The sequence below is a fragment of the Merops nubicus genome, unplaced genomic scaffold (genome assembly GCF_000691845.1).
Source record: "Merops nubicus isolate BGI_N331 unplaced genomic scaffold, ASM69184v1 scaffold4767, whole genome shotgun sequence".
In the NCBI taxonomy this organism is placed as follows: Eukaryota; Metazoa; Chordata; class Aves; order Coraciiformes; family Meropidae; genus Merops; species Merops nubicus.
In genome coordinates, this window is record NW_008621839.1 from 112,340 (window position 1) to 121,449 (window position 9,110).

At 40.1% G+C, this 9,110-nt stretch overlaps 1 protein-coding gene across 1 annotated transcript in view; it reads right to left on the minus strand.

Moving 5' to 3' along the window:
* Window positions 1-9,047, minus strand: part of LOC103777054 (BDNF/NT-3 growth factors receptor) — an 82,034-nt gene extending 72,987 nt beyond the window's left edge. The window contains exon 1 of the mRNA XM_008944592.1: window positions 8,807-9,047. Within this exon, the coding sequence (XP_008942840.1) occupies window positions 8,807-8,879 (73 nt within the window). The 5' untranslated portion in view covers window positions 8,880-9,047. The remainder of the gene's footprint in view (window positions 1-8,806) is intronic.
* Between the last annotated feature and the right edge of the window lie 63 nt (window positions 9,048-9,110).

Below are 9,110 nucleotides of genomic sequence, written 5' to 3' on the forward strand. Positions count from 1 at the left end.
CTACAGCCATAACACACATGCAGCTGAGCCTGAGACAGTGAAGACCTCCCCAGCAAAAGCCTGTCAAAACCAAACCAAGCGTACTTAGACCTTATGAACCTTGGTGGCATTTTTTCCTGGGAAAGGTTTCTGAAGAGAGAATGAGAATCAAGCTGCACAGATGACAGAATAAAAAAGATTTGGGTGATTAGCCACCCCAGAGCAGCTACTAAATGCTCCTGCTCTCTGTGTCCCAGTTGCACAGATCCACCACCTGTGAGATGCAGTGGACAAAGCACCTCTCTCGCCGAATCTGCTAGCCAGAATACAAACGATGTAGGAAAGGGAGTGACAGAGCAGGTGAACTTCTGCTGGGTGTGTGGCTGCCATGCAAACTAATACACCCCTGCTCATACACAAACCACATAAATAGGTTGGTTATGCATATATTCAGAGTGGGCTGTGGACCATTCTTCAGCTTTGATGCCTCCAGGCATAACGTAACCCATTGCTACCTGGAGCTTTCCTGACCCAACCTGCAGATCTGCAGTCTTTCAAAGCCAACCACACAGTCTTCTCCAGGACACAAAATGCTAAACTGCTCTCTGAAGTCACAGTCTCAAAGCACTGACAGCCTTCATTCCTCAGAGTCAGAGACAGCTTCCAGCAACTGGGGTGAAGATGTTAAACACAGCTGATAAACAACATGGCTCACGTTGCAACTGCAATAGATACTTTCCTGCCTTAACTGATGTTTATTGTGAACAACTGTTTTCCTGATCATTTCTCCTGAAATTTATCTTTGGGTGAGCTTGTGCTCAGGGATAACTGCATTTTACACACTCACGTTTCTTAATAACAATGCACTTCCTTGGTGATGAACTCAAAAAAATTAGAAGTACCGTTCATTAAATAACTTTGGGTTCAAAGTTATTTGATTTACTTCTGATTTTCTCATACTTTGCCACTTACTAGATTTAAAATGTCTCATTTTATTCTTATTTATACTACTATGCTTCCCTGGGGTCTGTATTTCTTAGCCAAAGCTCTCACTGACACAAAGGAATAAATCCAAGGCCCAATCCTGTTCCTATGCTTGAGCTCATGATAGGGATGTTTTCACAATGAACTAGGTTTTTTTTTCCTCTTCAGCTTAAATATAAATGCTATTCGTTTAACCTCCATCATGTTATTTTCCCATTATACTTTTTGACACATATGCAGGTTTCTGTATATAAAATCAACATCCACAGAACTTAGTATGTAGCATGGAATCTGAAAGGCATAATTTAATCATTACAATATAAATGGTGCTATTTAACACCTAGGTATGACTGATTTAGCTACATATTTTGATGCCAAAATAGTCTATGTATTTCTGATACAGATGTATTGTAAAATGACAAACTGCATGCAGCAATGCCACAGAGTTTATACCTACTAAAAAAGCACCATGTTGTTTTTTTTTTTTTTTTATCTTGACTAACACCCTAATGCAGATAATACTTACACACGTCCTTAATTACATTTCATCTTTCATAAAGTCCTTAAGTGTGCTCTTCAGGTGAAGCCCATGTTTGGGCTTGATGTTGACAGTGCATTTTAGTGCCCTGCAGAAGAAGAACAGTGTGCCTGCCTGAAGTTTACCTGACAAATCCACAAAAGAAGGTGCACGCTTCACCTGAATTTTGACACTGGACACTTTCCTGAGAGTGGATGTTTGACACTGTCTTGCAACGTACGTACCCTGTCTCTGTAGTTGAAATGCATATTTTGGATCTTCATTGCTCAGATCTCCTTATAATATCCACTATTAATCCAGAAGTATGTTTCATGTGCTGTATTTCACAGTGATAAAGCACTTATGCTATTCAGAAACAAAAGATAAAAGTCCAAGCTGTTCTCTCTTGCAGTTGCATTTCCAGCATTTGGATTCTCAGAGCAAGTAGATTACCAAATAATTCAGGTCACAGAACAACATTCTGTGTGATGAAATGCAAATAATATGCTGAAGGTATGATTTCTTGCCTTTTTTAATTAGATGTAAATGGACTGAATGGACAGATCAAGACTGCAACACAAGTAACTTCTGGAAAAAGTGCTTCTGTAGGTTCACCTCTAGACTGAATGTGGAAATACCCCTTTTCTTCCAACTCTGAATTTGTAAGGGGGTAGAAGCCTACACTTTTCAAGCTGAAGGCTCCTGCCTTTGGGAGAATTTCTTCCACGTAGGTGGAAAAAAAAATGCAGATGTATTGCATCTCAGAATGAGCAGCAGGAGTTAAAAAATCTGATTTCTCGTTAACTTGTTTATTCCTTGCTATATTTCATTTGTTGGGCAATGCAAATATGTGAACACAGCACTGGGAAAATTATCTGAAGATTCAATATGTTATGGTCTGGGACACAAATCTCTCATCCAGTTAACAAAAGTGAAATGCAGCTAATGAAATACACCACTCGTGTATATGGCTGACATTTCTGGCATATGTATGACTTGATGAACTATTGCAAAGACACATTTTAAATGATGACTACAATCAAGAATTAAAACATGCAATCAAACTACAAAACTATATAGTCAAGAAGATAAAATATACCTTTATCTATCTTTATAACTTCATTCAGCCAGCATCTCTCTCATAATTTTACCTAGCTAATATCTCCAGAGTACAGCATACAACAGGACAAGGGCAATCACTAAATATAATGTGTGTATCCCTCCTTGTAATCTCAAGCTCTTCATGTTTGGCTTTCAAGCATCTAAAGCTTTCTGATTTTAAGCATCTAAAGATAGTGAAGTGAGTGCCCTGTGAAGCCTCCCAGCCTCTGAATCCTGACTACCTATAAATGTCAAGATAGGCAAGTTCAGCTTGGATTGTGAGGTTTTTCCCTCCCAGTTTGGATTTCACTCAGATTGATTAGTTTTGCTCCTCTGCGTTCTGGCTGTTGAAGCCATGGTGTCTTTTCTAGGAAAATGAGCTACTTATAAATTTTTAGTTCTGCAAACTTTGGGAGTTGATGGAAAGTCTCCAGTCCTAGGGCTTAGTTGGCTAAGAAACCACTACAGCAGCCTTTCTTTTGTGGTCACTCAGATATAAAAGCCTTTCAAAAGACAAGGAAATACTGACAGAGTGTTTCTCTTGGGAGTCCTTTCTGCTGTGCGCAAGGGCCAACTCAGCCTATTTTTCCCCATGTAATGTGTGTCAAAAACTACCCCTATTCCTCAAAACTATAGGAAGGTGTAGGGTGACAGATGCAACCTGGAATGTGCCTTAATTTGTCACATGGGAAACAAAATCAAGTGGAGATTGTCCGCTGCAGGCAGTCTGCTTACTGTGCGTTGCTATCATCTACAGGTCACGGTGTGGGCAGGATGAGCAGCACATGGAAATGAACAAATCTCCTACTCCGGGTCACAGGCCTGACAGATCCATGCAGCGCAGAGGCTCTCTTGTCGAATTTTTCTTTTTGGCTGAACCTTTGGTAACACCAGACTCCCATGTCCCTGCTTTGCAGTGAGAGCCCATGCACACAGCAAGGAAACTCATGTGCTGGGGCTAGGCTCAGCTTTGCTGTGGGACTTCTGAGGCAAGAATGCTTGAAAAATACAACCCAAGTGACCACAGCCCCTCCTTCTGTTGAGCCTACCCTGGACACACAGACAGCTACTTCTGTTTTCATATCACCTCCTCAGGCTGGCAGAGAAGGGCTAGCTCTGCACCCTCACTGCCATGCTCAGATGCTCCCAAATCATGAAAGTCAGTTTAAAAGGAATCATAACGTAATAAACAGAAGAAAAACAATTCCAGATCTTTTTTTCTTCTTCTGTTAGCTCAGTTTTCTGGGGTCTGGCTCACATACTCAAGCTTTTCTTCACATTTTTTTCACTCTAAAATGAAATCTGACATCATCACCAGACTCCACGACCTATGAAAGTACTGTGGGAGTCATGATAAAATGATAAGAATAACACTCCTGTTTCTTTTCTTCCTTAAAAGTCATTCAAAAAGGTAGTGAACTGAGGCAGAGCATTTCTGCAACTTTCTTGCCTAATGGGGACAACCAAAGTCTAGCTATGTACATGTTAAAAAGAAATCCACAGTTAAAGAGCAAGTCAGAAAAAGACTGAGATCACCTTTATCTAAATGGTGAAGCAATCCCTAAAATGTAAATGAAAATCCATGAGCATAAGTTGTAAAGTTCAGTGTTCAAAATGGGATTTTACTGTCGAACTGGAGCTACAGACTTTCCCACTGCAGACTTTCCCTAACAGAAGCCAACTGGAATTACAATAATTATTATCTAAACTGCACATTCACACTCCTACACTTGAAGGAACGCAATCCCAGATGGCAGAAATATAGATGAAATATTGAGACTATCTAATGAATATACCCAAGTTTCCTATATGCAAGCCACAATCCACACCACACCATCTGGAACACAATGGCTGCATGTATGACCAGCCACTGAAAACATCTTGCCACGAAACCACCAACTAACTAATCAAGAAGCCTGCCCAGTACACTTTTTTCCACCACTGATAATATCTTTAGGGATGAAACTGAGTGAGTTGCAAGTACAGATTAGCTACTATGAACAAACTGATGCCAGTGCAGCTGCTACTTAGCCACCCTCACGGGGCCGAAACCTGGAGTTTGCAAACTTCTCCATGAAAGTGGAAAGCTCCAGCCTTCCTTTCAGTTGCAGCCAAACAACCACTGTGATTTCAGGGATGGGGAATAATGGAGTAAGATCCAGAGAACATTTTGATACCTAAAATCCCCAAACCACCTGCAAACAGTTTCTTACCCAAGTTCTGCCCTGAGAGTCTCAACCTGGGCACTTCCACTCATGTTTTATACATGTCCTCTCCTCAGGTTTTGCTTCTCACATTAATGGTACTTACTGATTGCATTTTCATCATTAATCACAGAAATGTAATAGTAATGGGATGATATATTCCAAGTGCTGCACTGCACCTAAGTGATGACTGAAGAGAGTCCATAGCCATTCATAGGGAAAATGGCTGTTTCTTCTATCCTGTTTCAACAGGTCTGTTAGGCTTGGCTGGCAACTTTAGGAACTACAATTTCTGTGCAAAGATGTAGAAAACTACTTTTTTTTTATATATATAATGATATTAGTGAAAATACCAAATAGTTTAGGGGCTGTGACATCTCATAAGATTAGTGAAACTAATGATCTAGTGATAGTTACTATCTATGCCCACAAGATACTGCATCGTTCAGTTGATTGCAGGGGTCACAAATCTTTGCAAGGTCTCTGCACCTGGTGATGTTACTTGACTACAAAGTTATGGCCTGATTTCAACAGTAACAACTGAACACTGTTAGTAATAGCCCAGCAAGAGGTTTGCAGGTGGATGGTAATACAACACAACCTCATTTATAATGACTTAAGTGCAATGAGCATTTCACCACATCCAGACTGTGGACTCTCTCTCACACATCCGAAATCAAAGTGGCCACTGTTTGCCAAGTACTGCCAAAGAGGAAATATCTTTTGATTTCACACGGAAAAGGAACCAAGGAGTCTGCTATGTGTCTGAAACATGTCTGTGCACCAGAGACTGTATATTTTCAAGGTGGACATATGTAAGACCTTGGAGTGACAGATGAGCCCACAAGCCAGCAGCAACCAAGGGTACATGACAGAGACAGGAAAAGCTGGGGTGCTGGGATAGGCTGTCAGACAGGTAAGTGCTGAAGAAGCATCAGGGGGTTTGCTGGCGAGGAAAATGGGGAGTTAACATGATAAGCAGCAGGAGTAGGAAATAACAGTCAATCCCAGTTGGAAGATGAAGAGTCATTTTCCACCATTATGTCAGTTAAAGGTACAGATGTGCATTTGTCCTGAAACCTGGGACAGAAATTCAGTCCTTATGAGTGATGACTGAAACCTGACCACTCAAGATGATAGGTCTTTGGTCATCACCAGTTTCATTTTCCCACCTTGAAAGCTGTCTCTGAAGAGGAGGAAAGTGCTATAACTTTTAGCCTGAGACTGACCCTTTAGAAACCATCACTCTCCAGGATTTAGTTATTCAGTAGCCGAAGTACCAATTTACTGATACAGTGATGGAATTTCAAACAAAATTGACCACAATAAACTTTTACATTTTCTTTTAAACACAAACACTTCTGATACTTTGCAATGGAGCTTCATTCACTGTATTCAGAAACGTTTATCTGTAGACAAGTCAAAACATGGCATAAGTACATTAACAAAAAAGAAACTCCACTTGCTACACACAGCAGACATAATCCTCCAACTTCTGTGAAAACAGCACTGCAATGTGTGCAGTTACACCTAGCCTGAAGTCTTACCTCCTTCCACAGACCAATATAAGCTAAATACATGAGAATCTTTTCCAGCAAGAGAGTCAGGCATTGCTGTATTTAATGCTTGCAGACAATGGAACTTAGACCAGATACAAAATAAACATAAATGCTAATTATCTTGCTAGACATGATAAACCAGATGACATCTGGAGCTGACATTACTGTAAACAGGAAAAAGGTATGACAGCTACTTAGCTTAGAGGTTTATAAATACCAGATATAGACATCAGGAGGAAGCTGGCAGGTTAAGAAAGGACAAGGGCAGCTCTCTCATAATAAGAGAGTGAGAGAGAGATGGAAAGAGAATGTACGTTAAATTATTTCTAGGAAGACCATTTTTATCCAAGACTATTTTTAATTACACTTTTTACTGGACAGATACTCAAAGCAGGAGGAGAAATCTGCCTTGGTTTGTACATTGTCAGTTTATCTGATTCTCTTTGCTAAAGCAATAAAAACACAAGGACTGGGACCACCATGACACTGTGGTAGAATGCAGAGCATTAGTCCCACAAACCTCCCCAGAGCACCATAGCAAAGTTCTGAGCTGCATCCTGCAAGCATTTATGCACAAAGTGAACTTCACGTACTGTCATTAATTTCCCTGACACCATGTGGGTTTCATTGCAGCACACAAAACCAAACACAGACCTATGTATTTTTAGGATCAGAACCTACTTAGCACGAGTCAGCTGTGATTTAATATGTCTGTACTTAATGTGCAGCTTACTAAATGTGAGAGAATTCTATGTTTTCATACTGTCTGTTTTTTTCCCCAGAACAGCATGTATGTTGTTTCAACATTAATGATGGAAGTTAAATACTCTGTAGTCACTAATATTTATTTAAACAGTTATAATGTTGTCTAATGCAGCTAGGAACGGAGGTACAGTAGCCTCATATTTAAAAGCATGGCCTTTTATATAACATTAGAGAGCTCTTGTGGGCATTTTGCCCATTTCTGTTTCCCTAGTGGCTTCTATTCTTCACAGGAATTAATGTTCTAATCAGAATGCATCTGTATAACATTTTCCTTGTGCTGATCGAGTATCAGCAATTCAGTCATTACCTTATGCATCCCACTGCGTATGCTACACCAGATTATTCAAATGTCCTCTGGTAGAAGACAAAACAGGGCATTTCTAATCATAGAATAGTGCCACACAAAAAAGCAATGATAGGAGTGAACACCAGGGATGTACAATAAAACGTCAGAAAAAGACCTGCTGTTCCTGCTGTTGCGTTGCAGGAACATCCTTCTGTGTATTGTGCTTAGTGCAACAATCTAGGTGTAGATGAGCATCTAACATTCACAAGAAAGATTCCTATTATGACTTTTCAGTTTTGCACAGTTGAGGCAGAAGTTTCTGATCTTGGCAGTGAGCCTCGATCACAGTTTCTGCTATGAAGCGACAGCACTTCAGGGCAGGACACAGATAGGATGTAGCATCCTTGAGCTGCAAGCCCAGTGCTCAGCAGCTACGCTGGGAATCTCTAGAGTGAATTCCCAGTCCAGAAACAGTTCAGATTTCCAGTGACAATTCAGAAATGTAAGTACATTTGCATTAAAAAAAAAAAAAAAAGTGGAAAAAAGAGGCCAGAACAACCTTCTCTGAATCACTTAAAGACCTTAATGTACTGATGAAAAATAGGAAGTAGTGCAGTTGCTGTTAATCACAATAGCCTTTAGGAATTTTTTCAGTTATCCGCTGCAATGCTTATTACTGGTTCAAAAATCAACATTTCACATGGCCAATTCTAAAATTGTTACCATCTTTGAAAAGTAGCATCTGGAGTTAAGGATACTCTTTTTAAACTATCCATAGTTAATTATGTTTAACTTTTTATATTTTTTCACATTTCACCTGCTTCTAACTGAACTCGAAAGAATTTGTATGGGACATACATTGCCCATCATGCAATCTTCTGCTCTGTTTTTAAATATTCAACATCTTTTCCAGCTGTAGAGGTTGAATTATACAATCAAATTAAAAGATTTTAAGTTTTAACCATTATTATCCCTGTAACTTTACAAATCCTCAGATTTCGAAGTTAGGTTATGTTATTTGCCAATACGACCAACTGAAAAGCAGCACGTATGTAACAATACTGACTTCTGACCCAGGATCTGTTTTCTCCCAGGAAATAATACGTTCAGTGCACAGGACCGGCCAAAACCCACTGAAATCAATGGAAAGGCTCCCGGTAACTTTCATGGGATATGGACTGGGTTTTGAATGTAACACTGCTGATTTCATTCACTCATCACAAGGGCTGAATGTGACTTTGACAGACGTAAAGCAGTTCATCCCAGGTAGCTTTAACAAATCTCATATGTTTTAACCCCACCCCTCCACCCTCAGAAATTTAGAGCATTTTATTCTGCTAACTCACTTAAGAAACCCCAACACTTTACACAGGTAAAATGAATGACTGAAACATGTACAGTTTGTACTTACAGGTGTCTGGCTTGAGCTGACTGTTGGTAATTCCAAAATACTGGGGATTTTCGATGACAGGAATCTTTGTCATGCCGATGATGACTGCGTCAGGGCCCCCCTCAGAGGAAGATGGAGTGTTACTGCCATTTGAGATGTGGTGGAGGGGACTGGCGGAATCGTCGTCATTGCTGATAACTGAAGAAGGACCTAGAGTTAGAAACAAAGATTTTCCTGTAACTCAGCACACGCACATGGTTCCCTCCATAGAATCATAGAATCGCTATGGTTGGAAAGCACCTCCAGGATCATCAAGTCCAGCCTT